This window comes from Scomber japonicus, chromosome 7, assembly GCF_027409825.1.
Source record: "Scomber japonicus isolate fScoJap1 chromosome 7, fScoJap1.pri, whole genome shotgun sequence".
Classification (NCBI taxonomy): Eukaryota; Metazoa; Chordata; class Actinopteri; order Scombriformes; family Scombridae; genus Scomber; species Scomber japonicus.
The window spans coordinates 30,060,187-30,084,630 of NC_070584.1; the positions used below are offsets into that span (position 1 = coordinate 30,060,187).

General features: G+C 38.8%; 3 protein-coding genes and 1 non-coding gene across 5 annotated transcripts; all 4 read left to right on the plus strand.

Moving 5' to 3' along the window:
• Positions 1 to 841: 841 nt before the first annotated feature.
• On the plus strand, positions 842 to 5,400 carry si:ch211-284e20.8 (uncharacterized protein LOC563738 homolog). The gene is made up of 7 exons (XM_053322591.1): positions 842 to 1,232; positions 1,429 to 1,542; positions 1,688 to 1,766; positions 2,235 to 2,401; positions 3,655 to 3,768; positions 4,407 to 4,541; positions 4,965 to 5,400. Exons 1-7 carry the CDS (start codon positions 1,035 to 1,037, stop codon positions 5,220 to 5,222), a joined length of 1,065 nt encoding a protein of 354 aa, XP_053178566.1. The 5' UTR covers positions 842 to 1,034; the 3' UTR covers positions 5,223 to 5,400.
• A 1,768-nt stretch (positions 5,401 to 7,168) lies between these two features.
• trnah-gug (transfer RNA histidin (anticodon GUG)) lies at positions 7,169 to 7,240 on the plus strand. The gene has a single exon. It is a non-coding gene; the product is annotated as a tRNA-His (tRNA).
• Positions 7,241 to 8,338: 1,098 nt separating this feature from the next.
• On the plus strand, positions 8,339 to 13,421 carry LOC128361983 (uncharacterized). 2 transcript variants are annotated; one of them, XM_053322596.1, is made up of 6 exons: positions 8,339 to 8,510; positions 11,924 to 11,986; positions 12,170 to 12,262; positions 12,349 to 12,528; positions 12,655 to 12,774; positions 12,924 to 13,421. In XM_053322596.1, exons 2-6 carry the CDS (start codon positions 11,935 to 11,937, stop codon positions 13,136 to 13,138), a joined length of 660 nt encoding a protein of 219 aa, XP_053178571.1. In that variant the 5' UTR covers positions 8,339 to 8,510; positions 11,924 to 11,934; the 3' UTR covers positions 13,139 to 13,421. The 2 variants fall into 2 exon arrangements, with proteins under 2 accessions (XP_053178571.1, XP_053178570.1); XM_053322595.1 differs by lacking the exon at positions 8,339 to 8,510 and adding an exon at positions 10,742 to 11,426.
• Positions 13,422 to 19,942: 6,521 nt separating this feature from the next.
• LOC128362301 (MARVEL domain-containing protein 3-like) lies at positions 19,943 to 24,037 on the plus strand. The gene is made up of 3 exons (XM_053323041.1): positions 19,943 to 20,037; positions 21,627 to 21,745; positions 23,361 to 24,037. The coding sequence occupies exons 1-3, from the start codon at positions 19,943 to 19,945 to the stop codon at positions 24,035 to 24,037; spliced, it is 891 nt and encodes a 296-aa protein (XP_053179016.1).
• The last annotated feature ends 407 nt before the right edge of the window (positions 24,038 to 24,444 follow it).

Consider the following 24,444-nt stretch of genomic DNA (forward strand, 5'->3'; position numbering starts at 1 on the left):
TTAAAGGTGTTCAATATTTATTCTTCTTTTTTTAATTTTCTGTCAACAGAGAGATGAAGTCTGTAGTTTTGTCTCTAGTTTTTGTCCCCAGTTGGACCAGCCATCATCAATTAACTGGTACTAAGTTGGAAATGCATCCTCAAAAGTAAACTGTGACAAGGGACACACGCGCACACACACAGGATTTTGTTGTTTTTTTCACTTTTTTGATGAAAACGTAACTCAAATGTTTTGCAAAAGAGCAATTACTGTTATTTTTTTCTAAATCCTAAATGGGCAATGTATCTCAGGAGATATAGAGTACAAACTGAAAAAAATGTCATATTTCACTTGCCTATTTAAGGGATAGTTAGGTTAGCTTTCTGCATTTGTCATTCGTAATCAGTGTGTCCAATAAAGGCAGGCAGTTAAGTCCATTAGTACAAAAAAAAAGCAGGTTATAGGTATTATTTTAAAATATGTGTCTGGAAGATACTGAACATATAGACAAACTGCAGAGAAGTGGAGCAGTTTCTATGTTTTGATCTTTTTTCCTCAATGTGACTCAATGAAATTCTTTTGTATCTGCTATGAATTGACTGCAGCTCTCATCGTCTGCTGAGAAGCAAGCTGCAAACTTTTCAGGTATTTGATTGTCAAAACAGAGGTTTGCAATGACATATTGATTCAAACAGGACTCTGGAAAATCCAAATTATGATATTCTCACATTCAATAAATGTACTTTGCTGAATGAGCTTTCCTTTGGTTGGTTAATATCCCCTGTACCCCGGTGCACTATGACCCTGCAATCAGTCTGAGCCAGCCATTGGCCTGCAGAGCAGCAGATAGCATCTGTTTGCTCATCCTTTTGGAGAGAGGGGAAAGTTCAGCATCAGCCTCACATGTATCTGTCTCGAAAAACTAGGATTACATGTCTTGCAGCAGACAAATTTATAGACAAGGCCGTCTGTCAAAATAGGTGTTAGTCATTTGTTTATTTGGGTTATTGTGACCTCTGTGTGTGTGTGTGTGTCTGTGTTGTTTGTGTCTGATAATGAGTGTGTATCTGCTGGTCCTGTGTCTGGCTGTGCTGCAGCAGGGGGGCAGAGCCAGGCCAGAACCTCCAGGCTGCACAAGCCCTGAGGCGGTGAGGGTGGCAGAAGAGGCTCTGGAGCAGATCAACCGGGACGGGACACATGGATACATCCTGAGCCTCAATAGACTTTATGACCTCTCACACACTCCTGAAGAGGTGAGGGCAAACACTCCCACACACACACACACACACACACACACACACACACACACACACACACACACGCACACACATACAGACACACACATCACACATGCACAAAACACGAATTCTTGCCATTTTTAAAGGTGAGGAAATAAGAAGTGTGCATGTGTGTTTGTGTGTGTGTGTGTGTGTGTGTGTGTGTGTGCAGGAGAAAGGTGGGTTGCTCTACAAACTGACCATTGATGTCATGGAGACCAAATGCCACATTACCAGCAGGAAACCATGGAAACAGTGTGAAGTCAGAGACATCAGTGATGTTCCAGTAAGTACTACATGTTGATGTATCTTCACTTTTCAGCTTTAAGAGTATTTATGAGCTGGTGTATGTGTATATGTCTACACCTTCAGTATGGTTATATGTGTATGTGTTTATACCTACAGTACGTCTCTGTGTTTGTATCTTTTAGGTGTATGGCGAGTGTGAGGTATCTGTCCACGTTGGTACTGAAATCAAACTTCGGAGCTACTCCTGTGCACTCCGTGAAGGTAGAAAAATGGCTAATTTAAACATCATTTGTGCGCTTTCCATTTATATGATAACACAAAAAAACATATAAAAGGTCCCTGTGATATGAAGTGTTGCAAGTCTATTTGGGTAGCCTTTTGATTCTGTAAATGTTAGTGAGGTGTGAAATTAAAAAAGTATAGTGTGTGCTCTGTCCTTAAATGCCTCCCTGAAGCAAATAATATATCATCGCTGAGTGGTTTTACAGAAGATCTTACTGACAAAATAGACTATTATGTTTTATTTCATTCAATTTGGCCTAGTGAAGGAAACACATCTGGGTAAAGTAAATTATCACAGAGACGTTTGGGGTGCTGGAGGGGATATGAGGGTCCATATTGCAAAATTTTGAAGAAGAAGGCAAGCACTATGTGTCACAGTACAAGAAAAGTGTTTTTTAGCTGGATTATGATCCATTTACCTTTGACCCCTCTGATCCTTGGGTTTAGTTCCTGCCACTGCAGTGGTGGATGTGTGTCCGGACTGTCCCACAGCTGATAACCTGAATGAACCCGTCATCAAGGAGACAGCAAATCTCTCCCTGCAGAGGTTCAATGAGGAGAGCCGCCTGGTCAACTACTTCTCTCTGGAGAACATTACAAAAGCCAGTTCACAGGTAGATACATAGATGAATAGAGTGAGTAAAGCAATTAACCCTCCTGTTGTCCTCAGGTCAAGGAAGGACAGAAGGAAGGAAGGAAAGGAGTAGGTAGGTTGGAAGGAAGGAAGGAAGGAAAGGAGTAGGTAGGAAGGAAGGAAGGAAGGAAAGAAGGAAAGGAGTAAGTAGGAAGGAAGGAAAGAAGAAAAGGAGTAGGTAGGAAGGAAGGAAGAAAGGAAGGAAGGAAGGAAAGAAGAAAAGGAGTAAGGAGACAGGGAGGAAAGGAGTAAGGAGGGAGGGAGAGAGGAAAAGAGGAAGGAAGGAATGAGGAAGGAATTAAGAAGGTTATTTGGACAAGTTTTATGTTAGGAAGGAAGGAAAGAAGTAAGGAGGGAGGAAAGAGGAAGGAAGTAAGGAGAGAAGAAAGGGAGGAAGGAAAGGAAGGAATGGAGGAAAGAACGACGGAAGGAATGAGGAAGGAGAGAGGGAAGAAAGGAGTAAGGAGAGAGGGAGGAAAGGAGTAAGGAAGGAAGGAAGGGAGGATGAAAGGAGGAGAGAGCAAAGAAAGAGGGAAGAAGGAAGGAAAGAAGGAACAATCAAAAGAGAGATGAGGTCAATTTGACCCGGGAGGACGACACAAGGGTTAAATGAGTGTGTGGGTAAAGAACTGAGCAGTGGTGACTGAGAAAAGATTTTGCTTCTTGAAACCTTCTTGAAAATCTTTTTTTTTTACATTTGCTTTTCATTCCCTCAAGAAAGAGGCGTTGTTTTTCAAAGTTAAAACCAAATCATCCACATTTGAAAGCTTCTGTTGCAGCCTGTAGCAGTGTCCCATTGCAGTGGCCTTTTCTTTTTAAGTCCACATCGCAAGACTGAGTAGAAATGTTCAAGAGGACATAACATGCATTTTCATTCTGGGGCTCAACTCGAATATCTTTGCATGATCTAGAGTTCAAAACGTTTTAATCCTCTGCTGGGTCTTTATGCAGCCTCTTCTACTCGGAGTAGCCCCGTTTTACATTTGTCATTTGCAATCAGTGTGTCCAGTAGATGTAAGCGGCTAACTGCATTTGTGCAAAAAAAGAAGAAAGTATACTGCTTTAAAATATGTGTCTGGAAGATACTGGACATGTGGGTAAACAGGTTTGATCTTTTTTCCCCCATAATGACTCACTTTAGCAGATTGTTTATAGCCGTGTTGTGTCATTATAACATTTGTGTGCCTGTATTTCGGTATGTGCATGTGTGTGTGTCTCTTTGTGCTTTGTCAGTGGGTTGTGGGTCCATCCTACATTGTGGAGTTCACCATCGTGGAGACTGTCTGTTCAAAGAAAACAGATGCCAGTGAACTGAGCAACTGCCCACCTATGGACTGTCAGTTTGCTGTAAGTATAACACACTTAAATCTGTAAATGTATGAGAGGGTTTTAATATATGTTTTACTGCATGATACATACAATAAGACTTGCAGTAACTACAAGCACTTCAAGCAGGGTATTTAACAGTATAAAGGCCCATTTATGCTCAACGTATGTACGAAAATGTATATGTCCGTTTCAAACGGTTTTACCATCACTGCTCACATACTTCCATGCGTCCTTTACGTTGGCATGGATGTTAACCAATACATCCACCAGGGGGCAGCGCAGAGTCAAACGTTTATGACAACAACAAACTCAAAAACAAACATGGCGACTGTGGAGGAGATATTGATAATGTTCCTCTTGCATAAAAGACAAAAACGATATGTTTAAAGTTTCTAACCAACTCGCACAACCTTTCCTCAAAAAGTTCCTCCATTGTTATTTCTTCTTCGTGTCTCACTAGAGCTACGTATCGAGTAGTGACAGCAACACTATCTTAAAGACAGTATCTTAAAGCTTAAAAAAAGTATGTTTAGTGTTACCTTTTCAGTTGTGGTGGTCCCTGCTTGTCCAGACGTTGCTCTTCTCTGGCTCAAAACAACAGCACGCCTCCAAGTGTTCAATGCAGATTCAACCATTCTTAATTTCTCATCTCTCAGCATCGAGGCTTCTGTGTGGGCTCACACATGGCTCACGAAGACCAGTTTGATATCAGACTCCCTGTCGGAAAGAAGGACAGTTTATTTCAGTATCATAATCCTGTGGAGGTGAAGTGTGAGATCTACGAGCCTCAGGTACCCGCTTAAGCTGCAGCGCTGCACCACACTACACCAGTTAATATAATCTGACATTTAAATGGGTAAAAGCATCAAATTAGTTCTTCTACTCTATCTATTATTCTATTACATATATCTCTGAGAAGCTGAGCCTTTTACAGCATTTCTTCAAAGCTCCAGTAATGAATGTATATTATTTTAACACTGAGTCAAATGAGATGCATAATGTGAAAATGGTGCTTTTAGTGTTGAACACAGAGAGAAATACCATCCAATTCCACATCTTTACAGAGCTTCTTTGTCTCTCAGCGCTGATTGTTTTAGTTTAATGGTTCAGTCTCTCTGATCTCATCAATGTGTTCCTTTAAAGCTTCTGAAGATTAACAGAAGCTGGAACAGTTAATCACACAGTTTCATTTTCTCTTTACTCTTCCTCTGCAGGCTGCGGAGGAGGAGGAGCAGGCCCATGCAAAGGCAGACAGCAAGCACACTGAGCATCAACACCTCAACCACACACATCTGCACCCACATGAGCACACGCACTCGACCACATCCACCTCAGACCAAGCCGGATCCAAGCCCAGAGTCTCCTTAGGGACTGTGGTGCTTCGGGCGGCACCTCGTAGATCTGCCCCAGCAGCCGGCTCCTGTCCCGGACCTCGCAGACACAATCTGGGTGTAGACAGACTCCGGCTTTGATCGGATAGACCAAGACCATTTATCTTTAATTCATTAGGTGCTACAAAACATCTTTGCTCCAAAGCATGTTTGAATAAGTTATGAAAGGCAAAGAAATTGTGATCTTGAAGTAAAATGTGTGATAACCATAATAATCCTTGTAAATAATCAGATTAAAGTTATTGTTTGAAAACTTTTACACTAATGATCTTGATGTTGTATTTTTTCCTTCCCAGAATTATTTTGCAGATTGAATCTTTTATTATGTTTTTAATTCTGAAGTAGGTTCTGACATGTCATTTAAAAAAAGACTAATCCTTTCCACATTAAACTACAAGTTAATAGTACAATAAAAGCTTATTAGCCCTACAGATTTTGGGAATTACATCAATAGAAACAACATTGGTTTATGTTTCATTTAAAGCTGATCATTTTCATATTGTCCATGTTTGTTTAAAGATTTTAAAACCATTTTTGTGAGCCTTTACAGTATCGGTAAAGTATTGTAAAATGAAGCTGGCACACAGTGTGTTTTTGCATGATTTTTTTTAATTACCACCAAAGTCAGACAGATAGTTTAAGGTATCAAATTATGACAGAAGTAATATGTGTAGAGCAGCAGGTCTCAAACTTTTCATATCAAGGACCCCTAAACTCCAGACCCTCATATGATGAGATTTTGTCCCAGGTTCCCCCATCTGATGAGATTTTTTACAGTGAAAATAAGTTATTCACCTTTCTGCTAGGGACCCCTGGAACCTCCTCAAGGACCCAATTTGGCATTCACTGGTAAAGAGTTCACAGAAAATGTTTATCATATTCTACATTTGTTTTAATTTCACAGTCAAAACTTTTAACCTGAAACAAATGTAGTAATATTAGCAATAGTTTGGGATATTTAAGTTTAAACACTGTATGAAACTTTCACTCTTTATTGGTCAGCTGCAGGTTTTGCAGGTCCATCACAATATAAATGGCAAAATGTCCAATAATTTTGCTTTAGTGTCATTAATTTGAAATGAAGACTTAAAGTTAAGCAGGGCCTTTTAAGTTTCCCTCTTACTCACAATGTTATGGCTCCGCCCTACAGACGACCGACAGTCCCATATCCACTCTTATGCACAATCATTTTGACCGAAGGTGTGATGGGTAAACATCAACCTGAGTCACATGACACTGATTAAACATATCAGCAAGACTATTTTCCCCAAGTGTTGATAATATTCATCCTGTAACCTGAACTGGTTTCTATTTTAGTGCCAGCACACAGCTGAGGTTGCTAATACAGATCAAGTGACACACACACACACACACATACATACACACACAGTGATATTCTGATACTAGATTTGCTTTGAAACTAGTTTAATCATATTATATTAATTATAATTTTCTCATTAACACTAAATTCATTTTCATCTCCTTATTAACCACCTAATGCACCTTAGATAATGCTGATAGAACAATAAAGTTATACCAGTTTTTATATTTAAGGTTTTTCACATTAGATTTTAAGTCGAACATTAGGCCTACAGCTACACTAATGAATGAGTCTGACTCTTATATTATGCTTCCATCATAATGTTATCATCAATTAAAGAATGAGCGATTAAAAAAAAAAAAAAAAAAACCCTTCCCCGCTCTGAAATCACATTTTCAGTCTTGCTAATGTTGTAAAAAAAAAAAAAAAAACTCCCCAAAAAATAAAAAACTGACAGAAAGCTCAGCTAAGATGTAATTAAGCCTATTAAGTCTTTCTTTCCATATGGTTTAATAATGCCTCACAGCGGGCGATTAATCATCTCTATCATCATTTAAATTGGCTAATTTTTGAGTTAACATGTTATTAGATGAATAGACCATCATATGACGCAGTGGCAAATTCATCCTCTTTCAGTTTCACTCTTTCACAGAGGCAAGTACTAAATGAAGTCCACATACCCCTTCACCAGTCCCAAAGACAGCTCGCCGTGATCGTATAGTGGTTAGTACTCTGCGTTGTGGCCGCAGCAACCCCGGTTCGAATCCGGGTCACGGCAGTTTTTTGAGGCTCGCGGCTGCGCGTGCATAGTGTTTACAGTTCATTTAACGCTTTGAAGAAAGAGTTGCTACCTGACAATCACAACAGAGCATTAGAGCAGGTTGTCACAAGCTGATTAAATGTCCTCATCCAAGTGAACAAGGCAACTTTTTTCTTACTTTTACTCCAATAGGGAAACAGTGTGTATATTATACTGCACCACTTATAGTGCTTCTACAGTCACCAACCTCTTTATTAGCTACACCGGTGCAATCTAATTCAATCCAATACAACAGCTCTGCCAAAAATTATACTTTTTTTCCCAGTTGTCAAAAAGGTGATAATTCTGCTTTATGTTTATTGTTCCTAATATTTCTCCCCTCTCATGTATGTTAATGGGGTGGGCAAAATATTAGGAACACCATTCAACATAATGCAACCTCATACACCATGATCACCCACTGCAACCTCAATAATAAACCTAAAGTAGTATAATCACCTTCCTGACAATGATAACAAAAACTGAAACTGTTTAAGCTTCATAAATGTAGAATTTATAGCAGAGCTGTGGTATTGTGTTGTATTGCATTAGATTGCACACGTGTGCTTAACATTAATATTACTACTACTTCTAATAATAATAATAATTAAAGCTGCAAGCAGCGATGAACGTCAGCTGAATGTCTCAGCTGAGTCAATTTCAGGTGTAAATATTTACCAATATGGGAGTAATTAGTGAACGAATGAAGCAAGTGACTTCCTGTTGCCAGTAGGGGGCAACTAAATATGACACTGTACATGTGTTCAGACCAGGACGCTGAACCAGCATATTACATGTGTAAAAAAGCTCAGAGCATGTGGAGTCAAGTTATGAGGGTTTGAAATTTCATGGCGAAGCATCGAAATTCGCCGCGTCACCACGGCAACCAGGAATGACGGACGAAAAAGCTTTTGATAACTTTTCATCTCCAATGTCTCAAGATGATTCTGTGTAAATTTGAAGTGGATGGGATGAAGATTATGGGAGTAATTATTCAAAGAATGAAGCAAGTGACTTCCTGTCGCCAGTAGGTGGCACTATGACTGTCACTAAATATGAGACTGTACATGTGTTCAGACCAGGATGCTGAACAAGCATATGAAATTTGGAAAAGCTCAGAGCATGTGGAGTCAAGTTATGAGGGTTTGAAATTTCATGGCGAAGCATCGAAATTTGTGAAGACACTCGTCGCTTGCTGTTCTTAATAGGTGGTGATTCCAATCACAATGTAAACGTCTACCGGTATATGGTATGTAGAAGAAACTCAGCTTGGTCTGTCAGACTCAATGTGAATTCTTTGCTGTTGGGACTCTTTACCCTTACCTTCTATTAGAACGAATAGAAACTATCATAATAGCAGAAGTATATATCGAACACCTTTTCATTGAGCTTACATTGCTAGGCCACTGTCAATCAAATAGATGAGATAGATTCTTGATTCTTAACCCCTAAATAATATCTATGTGCTTGTGTGAACTTAGATGGATGTTTATCAAGTCAATAAAGAAGTATATAAATAAAAGGTGCAAGTCACAGGCTTCTACTACAATATCCTAACCACTGTTGAAATGGCCTAAAAAAATAGAAGTTGTACTGCTATTGCAATATTATCAAAAATACAACTTATTGAGCTTTGCTTTTTTGTTTATGTTAATAATCATTGTTTAAGAGATACTGCATACTGCATGGGTTAACTCCACCAACCCTTCAACAATATATTCTAACAATTGGCGCCATCTGCTGTCTGTCATGGTGATACCTGCATTATCTCTGTAATCCATGTAAAATGATGTTACATAAGACTTTTCATTGACTAATAAAGACAAACTTATGTTAGAGGAAAGATTGGAGTTTTGTTTTAATATTAAAAAAATAAACAATGTTTTTCAAGTCTGTGTTGATGTTTTTATTATTTAACTAAGACCATCATCTTATTTTAACAAAGTGCTTTGAGTCCCAAAACATAACTATAATCATGGCACTATAAAAATATGAATCATGTTGAGTTGGCATGAGTGAGTATTGTCTGAAAAACAATATTAAATAAATAGATTTTACAATGTATTTATTTTTAAATATAAATACATTTTGACACTGAACTTTCTGTAACTTGAAAGCTCCATAAAAGATGTTTCTTTCTGTGCTAAGTGTGCCATGGCCTATTAATAGCAATATTGTGTAGGGTTGGACATGGACTAATATGACATTAACAACTGACCCAGACTGGGCTGGAGGGAAGTTCTCATAGACTATAAGATCTGATTAGCTTGGAGGCTCGGACTTAAATTATAATAGTTGTTGGGAATAAGGAGCATAAAGGTGGTTGGCTCCCACGGAAGAGTCTGTAGTGAGTTGGATGTTGGATGAGAGCAGCTTGGCTTCCACTATGTTTAAATGGATCCAATCCCGATTAAAAGCTGTTTACAAGTAGCTACTTACTTAGAGGTAAATGTACACATCAGAATAAGTACTCACAGTGCAGATGAAAAAGATATTGAATTAGTGAACTACTTGATTAATGAATAATGAGTAAGTTTCTAACTTTGATATCGTTGCTTTGCTTTATTGCACTAAAACAATTAAAGTCTTAAATATTTCTACCACTTATCGACATCAATTTATTTATTTTTTGGTCCAGATATTATATAATTATGTAAATGTAGTTGGTTGTATATATTTAGGATGGTTGTCCTGCTGAGAAAAAAAAAAGAAATATGTTGACACTGAACTTTCGCAACTTCATAGCTCCTTGAAAGATGTTGATTCATTAAGTTGACTGAACCGTTGTTAGATTACTTTAAAAGATACTGCATGCCGCATCGTTTAACTCCACCGCCCCTTAAACAATATATTCTAACAGTTAATGGTGAAATAAGATAAACCAAATCATCAATGAGTGGGGACTATTACATCAGAATTGCTCAACAAAATGTCCTCAAACTGCTGTGCAACCAGAGACAACAGATGGAAATCTGTTTATCCTAAACTGATGGTGTGGAAGCAGCTTCTGTAACTCAGCCTGGTCTGTCAAACCGAATGTGATCACTTTGCTGTTTGGACTCATTACCCTTATCTTCTATTAGAACAAAGACACACTAACATAATAGCATACGTGTAGTGTGTGTGTGTGTGTGTGTGTGTGTGTGTGTGTGTGTGTGTGTGTGTGTGTGTGTGTGTGTGTGTGTGTGTGTGTTGCACCACCATGTTTGACAGATGAAGTGGTATGCTTAGGGTCATGAGCTGTTCCTTTCAGTCTCCCCATTTTATTCTTTTTATCATCATCATGAGTCCATAAAACCTGTTTTTGACTGACTCCGAGTTGATTGAACTTACTGTACACAATGAAACCGAAACCAAAAACTATGAGTTTGACAGCTCAGAGTTGGTCAACCTAGAGTTAAGGTTTTAACTCAGAGTTAGTTGAACCTGCTTCATGAAACAGGCCCCAGGAGTCTCCTGCATATTGATGGTGTCACCATGACACCCGCAAATGAGACATAGTCTCCTGGAATCTGGAGTGAACGAGCAAGAGTGCGCACTAGAGAGTGGCAGCGTGTGTGTGTGTGTTTGTGTGTTTGTGTGACTGACTCTGTGTTGCCGCTGATTAGACCGATTTCATTCTTTCTTTACTGGAAACAAAGTGCTGGGTGGGGTGTAAAGATCAGACTAATGCATCGACTTGTAGAATTGAAATGGTAACCCCAGAAATCTATTGTACATCCCATATTTATGCACATATCAGATGTCATCAGCCACAACACAGACATTTTGCATGCAATGGTCTATCTATCACATAATCATCTTTCTCCTCTGGCTCCTCACAGGATGATATCCAGTCTGATTCAGGCTTCCTGTTTCCTTGCGCCTCACCCATCCTGTTTTGGCGAAGTAGTGGGTGTTACAAGGAACACAGATAATATGTTCCTGGTATCATGTAGCCGAGGAAAGCAGTGCTTTTGGGCTTTGAATAAACAGTGAAGAGGTTGACGCATGACTGGTTGATGTATAAGTTTGTAAAAGCGAAGACAAAGAAGAGAGAGTCCTTCTGCGACAATTTTCAGTGTAGAGCAAAGATTATCTCCGAAACATTTAACAACAAATTCAACACATCTTTATCAGTGTTCCTGTTTCTGTTGACGAGCTGGGAGGGTTGAAATTTGGCTGGGTGAGTTTTATTAAAATTATTGTGCAAGTTTATTGATAAGACGCTCAAGGCATATTTTAATTTTGATGATTTCATTGTAATCATTTATGATAGTTATTTAATAATATTTTAGTTTTATTCAACTTAACTACTGATGATCATGTTGTCTCATTTCTGTTCTGAAGTGTAGATGTTATCAGTATCAGACGCTCACTTCTGAATGTCCACCATGTTTTATGATCCTTTCTTTTTAATATAAAAGCTCTGTTGACATATTTTTCGTAACAATTATACAATTTGCTGTGCCAACTTAAAGTAGCTTAAAATTGTGAAGCAATTTGGACATATCTTACCATTCAATAGCTCTGGATTACAAATTCTAACCAGTTGTCTTATTCATATATTCTTTTACAGAAGGTTGATGCTACTTTGAAAGTGAAGAAATACCCTTAATATTCAAATGTGTCCAGTTTTTTAAACATTTGTTCACTGTATAAAATGTTTCCTATAATCTGCAGATTTACTCATCATGATGAAGCTGATCTTGTCTCTCACTCTCATCTGGACTCTCTCCAGCACAGGTAACCTCACTCACTCTTAAAACAGCATTTCTGCAGGTACCTGTCATATCAGCTAGTTCATCATTCCGCTCACTTTTTACCTCTACTGTTTGTCTGCCAGCTGCTGACTTTTGCTCAAGTTCAGATTCATCATCATCATTTAATTTTTGTTTTCATCACCCTGATTTATTTCATAACTTGCAGCTGAAGCTCTTCAGTGTTGGCAGATTTCAGGAAATGCAACAGAGTTACTTCCATGTAAATCTACTGAGCTGTGTGCGACTACTGCCCAACAAGGTATCTGTAAAAAGTATAAAAATAAATCTGATTGTTACTTAATGTCATTTACTTATTCAGTTTTAAATGGGATTTCTATGTTACAGTGTTTGACTTAACACCAAATAAGGATTGGCGTTCCATTCAGTTCCCCAGTTGGTTGTGTTTGCCATCTTCCCATCTCAGTGAAGGAAACCACACAGTTTCACTCAATGTTGGTGTTATAAATATCACAACATCCGTTCATGTGTGCGACACAGATGGCTGCAACAGTCAAACCATACCTTGTAAGTAAAGAGAAAGGTTTCCCTTTTTAAAGACACAAAATCACATTCACATGTAGTATCAGTCTAATGTTGGTCACAGTGAAGAACAAGAAGTCACTTTGTGTCATGTCTCCTGTTCTGTTTCAGACCCTGGTGTTCAGGAGAAAAACGGCCTGAAGTGTTTCACCTGTAATGATCCACATTCTCCTGTGTGTAACAAGACAGTAGAGTGTGTGGGAGTGCAGGACCGCTGCATTAATGGGACTGGTGAGCCTTGATAATCATGTAGTGCCTCCAAACACATTACTGCAGTTTCAAAGTGTCCATTTCCTGCAGATTTGAAAAAAACCCAAAAAAAACAACTTTTTAAACAGTTGTCTCACAATGATTTTTGATGATGATTTTGTCATCCACAGCGGAAGATGGACGTAACAAGAATGCAACACTACATATCTTTGGATGTGTCTCTGCAAACATCTGTGAAGATACTCGACGCTTGGAGTTCTTCATGAAAATTAAATTCCGCCATAAACCAAAATACTGTGAAAGAAACTTCTGTAACTCTGCTTGGTCTGTCAAACTCAGTGTGGTGTCTTTGCTGTTGGGACTCTTTACCCTTACCTTATATTAGAACTAATAGAAACGACTATAATAGCAAAAGCAGCTGTGTAATGTGTGTAAGTCGGCCAAATACATTGATCATCTTTTCATTGATTTACACAGTGACATTCCTTAAACATTTTGAATGTTTCAGTTTGGTAAATTATCATTTTAATCATAACTGCAGACATTACCCTCAAACACAATCTATGCTGTACATGTTTATTTCATTATCTCTTTTCTGGAAACAAAGTGCAAATACTTGTAAAAAGTTAATACACCGGGAAAAGAGAAATAAAGAACTGTGGATGAAACTCTGATTTTAAGCAACGAGTGATCATTTGCTTAGTTTGTGGGACTCTGTGACAGGAAAAGAGAGTGGTTGTATCTGAACATTGGTAGATGTAAGATTTTTGAGCTTAATGAGAGATTTTATCAGCATGGCTTTCTGACAAACTGAACAAACTAACATGGAAACATGCAAAGTGTGGTTATGCTGTGACAATTGTGTTTCATTTCTTCTGGGACAATTGTCGGTGTAGATTTATTATCTTTGAGACATTTAACAAGAAATTCAACAGGTTTTTATAAGTGTTCCTTTTTCTGTTGACAAACTGGGAGTGTTAAAATTTGACTGGGTGAGTTTTATTAAAATAATTGTGCAATTCTATTGATATGACATTTAAGGCAGATTTCAATTTTGTTGCACTGATGGCATTGATGTTTTCATTATAATCATTTATGATAGCTATTTAATAATATTTTAGTTGCATTTGATGTTATTCAACTTAACTGCGGTGTGGGTGTCATCAGTATCAGAAGCTCACTTCTGAATGTCCACCACGTTTTATGATCCAATATTTATTTAAACTCTTTTTAGAAAGTTTTTTGACATATCTTTCCTAACATTATATAAAATGCTAAATGGTAAATGCTAACTTAAAGTAGCTTAAACTTGTGTACCAGCTGTCTTGTTTTTTTTTGTACAGGGTTAGGATTTATTACAGCTGTACAACAAGAAGGGTGATGTTTTTGAGACTTTGAAATTGAAGAAATACCCTTAATATTCAAGTGCGTTCAGTCACTTCCTTTTTTAAAACACAGGTTCACTGTATAAAGTGTTTCCTGTAATCTGCAGATTCCCTCACCATGATGAAGCTGATCCTGTCTCTCACTCTCATCTGGACTCTCTCCAGCACAGGTAACCTCACTCACTCTTAAAACAGCATTTCTGCAGGTACGTGTCACATCAGCTAGTTCATCATTCCCCTCACTTTTTACCTCTACTGTTTGTCTGCCAGCTGCTGACTTTTGTTCAAGTTCAGGTTCATCATCATCATTTAATTTTTGTTTTCATCACCCTGATTTATTTCATGAATTGCAGCTTCAGTGTTGGCATGGTGAAGGGTTTGACATAAGGGAAAATGTCTTACTTTCATGTGACTCTACTGAGCTGTGTGCTACTGTTGCCGCACAAGGTATCTGTAAAAAGTATAAAAATTAATCTGATTGTTCTTTAATGTCATTCACTTATTCAGTTTTAAATATGATTTATATGTTACAGTCTTAACTTTGGTCTGTGTTTCATTTTACAGTAAATGGGAATGTCACTCAGTTCAATAGGAATTTGTGTGTTTGCCATCCCTCCTTGTCAGTGAAGGGAAGCACACATTTTCATACAGTATTGGTACTGTAAACATGGCTGCATCTGTTCATGTGTGTAACACAGACGGCTGCAACAATCAAACCATACCTTGTAAGTAAAGTGAAAGGTTTCCTTTTTAAAGACACAAAATCACACTCACATGTAGTATCAGTCTAATGTTGGTCACAGTGAAGAACAATAAGTCACTTTGTGTCTTGTACAGTTTCTGTCATGTCTCCTGTTCTGTTTCAGACCCTGATGTTGAGAAGAAAAACGGCCTGCAGTGTTGCACCTGTGATGATCGACATTCTGCTGAATGTAACCAGACAGTACAGTGTGTGGGAGTGGAGGACCGCTGCATTAGTGGGACTGGTGAGCCCTCATGATCATTTTGTGCCCCAAATCACATTATTTCTGCTTAGTAAAAAAAGTTACCTAATGATAATCCTGTCTGATTCATGAACAGTAACAAATACGTGTATTTACAAATTATAACTTCCTGACTGGAGTTATTTAAAATAACCAAAAACAATGTTGTTGCTCTGTAAGTAACAAGTAGCTACTTACTTAGAGGTAAATGTACACATCAGAATAAGTACTCGCAATGCAGATGAAAAGACTATTTAATTTGTGAAGACTACTTGAGTAATGAGTGTCTAACTTTGATATCGGTGCTCTGCTAATGAGACAACAGCTATTAAGTCAGACACAATCCAAAACTGCTTTAGTGCAATAAAACAATTTATGTCTCAGATATTTCTCAAAATTATTTTTCATGGTCCAGATAATTTAATGTATAATTGTTTTAATGTAGCCGGCCGTATGTTTAGGATGGTTGTCCTGGCTAGATAACAGCTTCAGTCTGTATTTGTAGAGGAAAACAAAGCTCTGTGAAGCCCTGAATCAGTGTGAAGCAGTTATGTTGAAAGTGGTTGTTTGGAAGCATTTGATACAGTTAAAATGGCGCCATCTGCTGTCTGTCATGGTGATACCTGCATCATTTCTGTAATCTATGTAAAATCATATTATATGAGACTTTTCTGTGGCTAATAAAAACAAATTTATGTTTGGGGATAGATTGGAGTTTTGTTTTAATATTAAAAAAGAAAGCACGTTTTTGAAGTCTGTGTTGATGTTTTTATTGTTTAATTTTAGACCATCATCTTATCTTAACAAAGTGCTCAAGAACTAAATCAATATGGCACCACAATTAAGGACATTAAAAACAGTAAGGCAATGAAAACAAATTGTATTTTTTGAAAAATACTTCATGTGATTGTTTCCCTGACAGAAACAGATGTGTTTGGGGTAGATTACAGTAATGTGGGACATTTTTTGCAATTCTAACTTGTTTACCATATTTCTGTTAAGAAAGTCTTCCTCTTCTTCCTGCTCCTCCTCTTCTAGGTAGGGTGGAGCTGTTTCTACCTGGACTGTCTAAACACACAGGAGACGGGATTTAACACCAACAAAATGGCGTTATAGTTGGATATTGCTGCGCTTTTCATCGATATCGACTTGAAAGGCCTGTACTACGAAGCTGGATTTTCTCTTATCGAGGTAACTTCAGGGTTAACTCTGGGTTTTCCGTCCTACGACGCTGGTTCACTTCTTGCCGGGGTAAATCACCATGGTAACTTACGCTGAACGGCTAACCTGCTCCGGAGCAGGTTATGTTCTGGAAAAGAGATCAAGGAGCATGAAAGCACCACCTCCTGACAAATCAGTTGGAAAATGGCCTGCCCATTAGAAGATGCTGTCGACATTGGTGCGCGGATCGTGAGAGATGTCAATTTTTTACATATAGGATAAATAACCTTACCACCACTTCAGTTTCAGAGCTTGTGTCAGGAAACCTGACAAAAAGTCTCAATAAGAACATCTTGAGAATAATCGCTGCAAAAGTGCAGAAAAGCAGAATTGTATTCATATATTTTAATTGTAAAAATTTACCAAAATATATATTTAAAAAAAGAATCCTTGTGGCACATGAGGGATATTAGTCTGTATGATATAGGCCTACAGTTGGTTTGACATCATTCACTCAAATAGTTTAAGCGCATAATAGGTTTGTATTTTCAAATGAATGTTTAATATTAAACTTAATGTCGGTAATTTTCTGCCAGTATTCCTTCCTGGCTTTTGCTGCGGCAACAGTGTTGCTTTTGGCCTGGATGATGTGATTGAATTCTTCATATTTTTGAAGAAAATCTGCTCCTCCATGGTTGCTCTGCAGGGTTTCTCCATGTTCGCTGCAAACACCACCCCTTTATGTGAGCGCGCAGTGATCAAGATTGGAAAACCCTGGGTTAAATTACCAAATTGATAACCAGCTTTGTAGCATTATATAAGCGCAGGCATTCGCCATCATGGCGAATGTCTGGGTAAATCAACTCAGGTAACGGAGAGATATCCCGGGTATGTTAATTCAGCTTCGTAGTACAGGGGCCTCATCATCTGCATGCAGATGACAAAACAAGCAATACAGTAGCAGCAGCAAAAGAACATGAGCTGACATGGCAGAAAATTACTGACAGTCAATGTGTGAGTATTAATGAAAAAAAAGAAACGTTTTGTCTCGAGTGTTCCACTTATTCAACATTTATATTCTGTGTATGTGTGTGTGCAGCACATTTAATATTCATGCAGACCCCAACAGGCAGCAACTGAATATGAAATTTAAAAATATAACTCAAACAAGTAAGGTATAATTTCATTACAAGCAGCTGTGATGTTGTTTAGCCTGCCCTACCTCATTAGAGAGAGAGAGAGAGAGAGAGAGAGAGAGAGAGAGAGAGAGAGAGAGAGAGAGAGAGATAGAGAGACTGTCATTATGAGGTATGCGCTTGTCTATCAATACCCTTCAAATATTGCATTTCTGACAGCCTGACCGAGGGTTGTCCTTTGTGAAACCGAAAAACCGGAGTTTCCTTGAACTCTGGGTCAACTTCCTCAGAGTTTTCACTAAACCTGCTTTCTGAAACAGGGCCCTGGCCTCTGGTTAGTTAGCTCACTGCCACTTGTTTATTTAAGTTTCTTCAGTGCTAGCTAACTGCCTCACACTAATGTTAGCTATCTATCTAGCTTACAGTGGTTTGTCTTGGTTTCCCTAGGGCTTTTTGCAGATACTGTAAATCTGACTCCCTACCTTTCTCCAAAATACAACACATTAGAGAGAAGTTAGAGAGAAGATATTTGTTCACATGACAAAGGATGTCTTCAAAGCTATGACAGGCAGTTTTGGAAAACTAGAAACAGAAAGCTACATTTTGAATGTGAGAAAAAAATCCAACCCCCTCCTTTGATTAACAGGTCCAATGTCAGTCATCAACCAATCATTCAATGTGGACTGAATCAAATGATTGGTTATCTTATTATACTCATATCTAAAGCCGGAGATACTGGAATTTTGTCTCTTTTTCTTTCAGGGCACCTCTCAGTTTTTATGGTAATGTAAGACAATTTAAACAGATAACAAAACTATTTCTCAACAAGATTTCCTACCCTTACAGAAAATCCACGCAAATTTCACATGTAGAAAACGTGAAATTCCCAAAGTTTACAATGCTAAAAATATGGGTCCCTCGAGAAAAAGGTTGAGAACCACCGGATAATGACTCGAAGGCAGTAAATATTTATGCAATCACTTATTTGTACTGATTATCCATACTGTTTTGTTGTGAGTGGCATATGTCTGTCTAACAGGACTAAATGGCACTAATCATTTATTTTTTTTATCAAAATGTATCAAAACATTTTGAAAAGTGTATTTTTTTAGCACTGGGAGCAACATGTGACTTGTGTCTTTTAGGCTTATTAGTTTGCATCCAGCCTGCAGCGTGGACTTCATTACATCTGCTGCACGGCTGCTACCACAATGATGAAATACTAAGTTTATTGTCTGTGACTGTGACCCTCATGGAAGTGATATTTTACAAATCTGCATTATATAAACTAACGAAATTCGTTAAAGTAAGTCATTTGGCGACTTCTAAGTCATTCAGTTAAACTACGTCTATTCCTGCCAGCGTGAATGATCACTCGAAGTGATCAACCTTTCTTACTTTTACTGGAGTAAAGAGTTGAATCAGTGTGTCTGCTTTTACTAGTCTTTTTTACACAAGTACCCGCAGTTCTTTTGCCACCTCTGCATACTACACAGGCATGACTCAGAACAACATGTTTGCACGTTTTAATAGTGCGATGTGTTAATTGACCTGTGCATGTTTTATGAGAGTAAACTGTCTGCCTGTTTTAGTGAATATATTTCACTGTGTTTTTTTATTCATAAATAATAATACTTTTCCCGTCATTGAATTTCTTGGGAATTCCCTTTCCCGGGATTAAACCCGCAAGCATTCGTGCTTGGGAACACTTGTGTTTGAAGTAATGTGAGTGCGGGCCAGCGGGGGAGGGGGTGCGGGGGGGGGGGGTCATTCGTGCTTCAGGACTGTGGAACAACTGGCCCTAGTGTGAGTGCGCCCTAAGGTATTTGCTGGGGAGAAGGCAAACATCTACAGGTGATATCCAAAATGTTTCAGCTCACACTAAGTTTGTCTAATGACAAACACAAGAAAAGGGCAAAATATTGATGTTTATTTTTTTTTAATATCACAATTTTCATATTTGCTGAGCATTGGTGAACCAAACCATTATCATCGTGGAGCACTTTGGAGCCGAGGTCGTGGACCCACCCGCTGACAAGAAAGCTATACCCCTTCATACTTTTGTAGGCTTTCATTTGTTCTTCTGAATAAAATGAAGTCTGAAGAGGTCATTAGTGATGAAAAATCGCTCTTCTTCATCATATACTGGTCGCATCATATACTGGTCGCGTCCAACATATTTAATGGTCTTCTCCCGATACCTTTCCTTGGAAATAGGACCAAAACTTTCGCAATCTCTGTCATAAGTGCTGTTTATTTCCTGCCCTCCAGCTGAATTTTGCGCGTCATCAGGTGGTACGTTAGTTATTAGCGTACGTTAACGTCAATTTAAACGTAAGAGAATGTTGACAGCAGCTCGACACCATCTCCAGGGAAACCTGTTTTTATGTCATTAACGTTAAAAAAGGAGGAAGAAAATATCCTTAAAATGCATTGTTAGGTCAGTGTTATTATGTCTTTTTCATCATTTTTGGTCAGGTCATTTTTGTCTCAAACGTATTGCTTTCGGTCTGCAGGTGAAGTTATGAGCCACGCTCCCGGTTCAAACCGGGGACACCGAGAGAGAAATGGAGACCACCGACAGTACCGAGACGATGACAGACGGACAACATCAGACAGGTGTGTGGTGGTGAATGTGATGAAAGAAAAACAAAAAACACCTAATAGTTTTCTTTTTTTAGATAGATTTATGGTAGGTTGCAGTGTTTCCACAGACAAACCCTGACCATCAACATGGCTGAAACTATTTTAATTATCGATTCATTTGCTGTTTTTGTTTGGAAAGAATCACTAAAACAAAGATTATTTGATTATCAAAATAGTAGCCAATTAATTTTGTCGTTCCACTAATTGATGAATTGACTTATCATTGCAGCTTTACACAATACATACAATTGGTATTAAGTATAACCACATTTCTCTTCCTGAATGAAACCATGTAGTCGTTATGTCCCTTTCTGCAGCTTTTCCCTACTAAATATATTTCTTTATGTATCAGCATATTACTCTGTCCACTGTTAGAGCTGCTTTCTCAGTTATTCAACCTGTCATTGTTCTCTTATTTTCTGGTTCATTGTAATTGTCTGATCTGCTTTTGTTTTACACTCTTTGAGGTAGTTCCCAAATAAACATACAGCTAGACAATAATGAATGTGCACATTTTAACATTGAAGACCTCAAGGCAAAGCCATAACATGTGCATGGGTGTAGGGTTACAACTTATAGTTATTGTTTTAGAATTGATGAATCAGCTGGTTACTTTCACAATTATTCCATTAATCATTTGGTCAATAAAATATGAGAAAAAACACCCATCACAATGCCAAAATCCCCAAATAGTACATTTACAGTAATGTACAGCCAAGAAAAGTAACACATTATAAAGGTTTAAACCAGTAGATGTTTGGCAGTTTTGAAGACTTAGTTGCCGATTCATTATTGAAATGTCGACCTTTTAGATAGATGGCCTTTATTGTCCCAAGAAGAAATTCATTTTCACAATCTGTCAGAAACACCAAACATTGAACAATATACACACACACACACACACACACTGTACAAACACCACCAAACATTGCGAAATATGTGAATACTCACACACTGTACAAACACCACTAAACATGAGCAACATATAAATACACACAGATTGCACAACACCACCAGACATTGAACAACCGACACATATCTCACTCAGGAGGGCTGGGTACATATGGGGTTATTGGGGGAGATTAATGAGTGCTGAGATGGCAGACGAGACCAAGCTCTTGCTGAAACGTGCCCGTCTCCATCTCAGAGTCCTGTATCTGCGACCAGACGGCAGCAGTGTGAAGTGAGGGTAGAGAGGGTGGTCTGGGACGGGTTGTTAGTTATTGCTTGTGTGAGGCGTGTGACTGCTCTGTGGTTAAGCTCAGTGAGGTTGGGTGTGAGATGGTTAATGATCTTGGATGCGGTGTGTGTTATTTTTGTCAGTTTGTTTCTGTTAGTGGTGGACAGCATGTTGTAGAAACATGGTGAGCAGTATAGGAGGATGGGTTGAATGATGCTGGTGTACTGTAGTGACAGAAGGGGGGGGGGCAACAGAGAGGGCATGGAGTTTGCGGATGACAGCCTCACCACAGCCATGCCAGCTAAAAAAAATCTAAATCAGTGCCTAATATCCAGGAATAAATGCAATTTCAGTCACATCTTCTTGTGTTTCTGTCTTCCAGGTCTTCCTCTCGACCTCAGTACTACCCCATAGAGTCTGACCACCCTCCCCAACAAGAGCGGGAGGTCCCACGAGTGGAGCACCATGACTCCAAATGCACAAACATATGCTCCAGGAGAGGTAAGGCAGGATCAGAGTGGAGGTATCTGTGTCAAAAAGAACTGAAAGCTCTTTTAGAGGAGGCTGAATCTGCTGCATCACACAGGGCAGACTTTAGTTTCACTCTAAAGTGCAGCTCAGAGCTTCCTCCTGCTTCTATGAAATACTGGACAGACTGGTTTTCTTGTGTTTACAGACCTCTCTTTTTAAACTGGACAGCTGATCACCTGATACCTGAGTTTAGTAAATGAATGATATCTCACATGATTAGATTGCTCTAGAAATGTTAATAACATGTCATTTTATACAGAGCTGAAGAGAGTAGTTAATACTGATAATCAGTTCAACATTTATCAAGCAAAAAAATAACAAACTACTTTCTTTGGTTTTAAGTTTCTGTGTTTTATATCCTTGTATATTGAGTAATTTGGGGTTTTGGAGTGTTGGTTGCACAAAACAAGTGATTTTAAGATCTCAGTTTGGGTTCTTAGAACATGTGTAAGACATTTTTAAGAGATTCATCTTTAACTCGATACTAAAAAATTCCAGAGCTGTTATGAAATCTTGTGGAGCACGTCCAAGTTAGCTGATACAAGTCCAAGTCTCACATCCTTTTAGGGCAGGTCCAGGTAAAATTACTATTATTATTATTATTATTTGTAGTATTAGCCTTTGTTTTAACTCGAAAGACCATTGAGAGGGAATCCTAACTTACAACGGTGTCAAGGAACAACAACACGCATAAACAATAAGCTCAAATAGATAAAAAATAAATAAATAGGGCGCGCAGGTGGTCGAGTGGTTAGAGCGCATACCATATACGCAGCCGACTCTGGTTCGAATCCCGATCGGAGGTCCTTTGCTGCATGTCACACCCCCCTCTCTCTCTCCCATGTTTCCTGTCTATCTACTGATAAATAAAGGCATCTATGCCAACAAAATCTTTAAAAAAAATAATAAATAAAATTAAATAAAAGACATAGAAGAAAAGAAAAGAAATTCAATTAAATATCAGGTAAAATAGTAAATAAATTAAATGGAATATTAGGTCAAATAGAAGAAGAAGAAAAAAAGAAGAGAAAATATTAAGTAAAATAAAATAAAACAATGAATAAATAGAAGTAAACAGATAAGATTAAGGTAAAGTTGAAAACATTAAAACAAGGTCTTCAATGTGAGCAGGAGCACAATTCCAACGTTTTTAAACTTTTGTAGTCGGCACATGGTCTTTAAGATTTTAAGGATTTATATCATTGTTTGACACTTGTGTTCAGGTTTGAATAAATATTCTTTTATAATGTAGTGTTAAGATATTTCAACTAATTCGTGCAATGACATAAAACCACCAGCAGGAGGCACCAGAACTCTGTACAGTCCTGATCCTGCTGCTACAGTCCCAGTCTGTCTCTATTCAGATGTATTTAAAGTAGCTTTTCAACAGTTGATCGATTGATCCTCTCAGCTGAAGTAAAGTCTCACTGCACCTCTCAAGTCTGTGCTGCATCTCTAAACAGTGCAGAACGTTAACATTTTATCTTATTATTCGTTCTTTTATACATTTTTATATTGATAATTGATAATTGATTTGTCAGATTAATTGACGTTTTCTTCTTGCTCTGTGTCATATGCTCGTTAGGCATCGTTCTGATTTGCTCCGTCCTGACCAACTGCTTGGTCCTCATCTGCTTGGTCGCAGCTCAGATGGTGACGTCTGGCATGTCTGCCACGACCGGGATGGGCGCCTTCACCATCAACTCCAACTTTAACCTGCAGGGCACCGAGCTGCAGCAGGTACGAGACCTGGACATGCAGTACAGCCAGATGAGAGCACCGAGCCTGTACGGCGGCATTTCCTTATGCCTTATCTTCGGGGTCATCTCACTGCTGTTCGTGGTCGCCGGGAACAAACCCCCTCACCGGATGTCCCGGAAACTTCTGGTGGGAGCGCTGGTGTTCCAGGCGGTGGGCGCGGTGGGGTACGTGGTTGCCGTCGGCCTCTACCTGCACTTCGTCATCAGGGTGAACGCCACAGATGTGTGTAAGCGGCGCGAGTGTCTGTACGCACGTAACGGCTACACCTGGATAAACTGCAACGTCAGCGGGGCGGACGCAGCCGTGGCTCTGTTTGGCCTCATTACGGCCATCCTGTACGCTGTGGGGACGGTCCTCACCATCAACACCATCCGCAGGGTGAAGCGCTACCTGCAGGAGCGGAAACACAGAGAGGCGGAGAGACAGCAGCTCCGATCCCAACCACAGAGAGCCCCTTTGAGGGCCGACAGCACGTCAGCAGGACTGAGGTGGATGGACTGAGAGACAGTGCGGACTACATGCCATGTCACCATGATTTACCTTTTAACAGATAAATGTAGAGGTCTGAGACTAAAAAGTTTACAGTTTCTAAAGTCTGCCTTAAAATAATAAGCTGCCTTTATGAAACATGTTCTTCTTGCTGTAATCATCCCTCCTCCTCACACTGGACATTTGAAGTGACACAAACACTGAGACAAGATCCACAGTCATTGGTTTGTGCAAAAAAAAATGTCCAAAACTTTATCTGAAGATAATATGAAGATGAAGTGTGCGTCAGTCAGATAAAGTGGGTATAATCCAAAAATTGTCTTTTCTGGTACAAAATTCCCTCTGTGATGTTGGGATGGTAACAAAAGGAGAAGCCCAATTGGAAGACACCAACTGATTACCTCAGACGTGCTGCATGA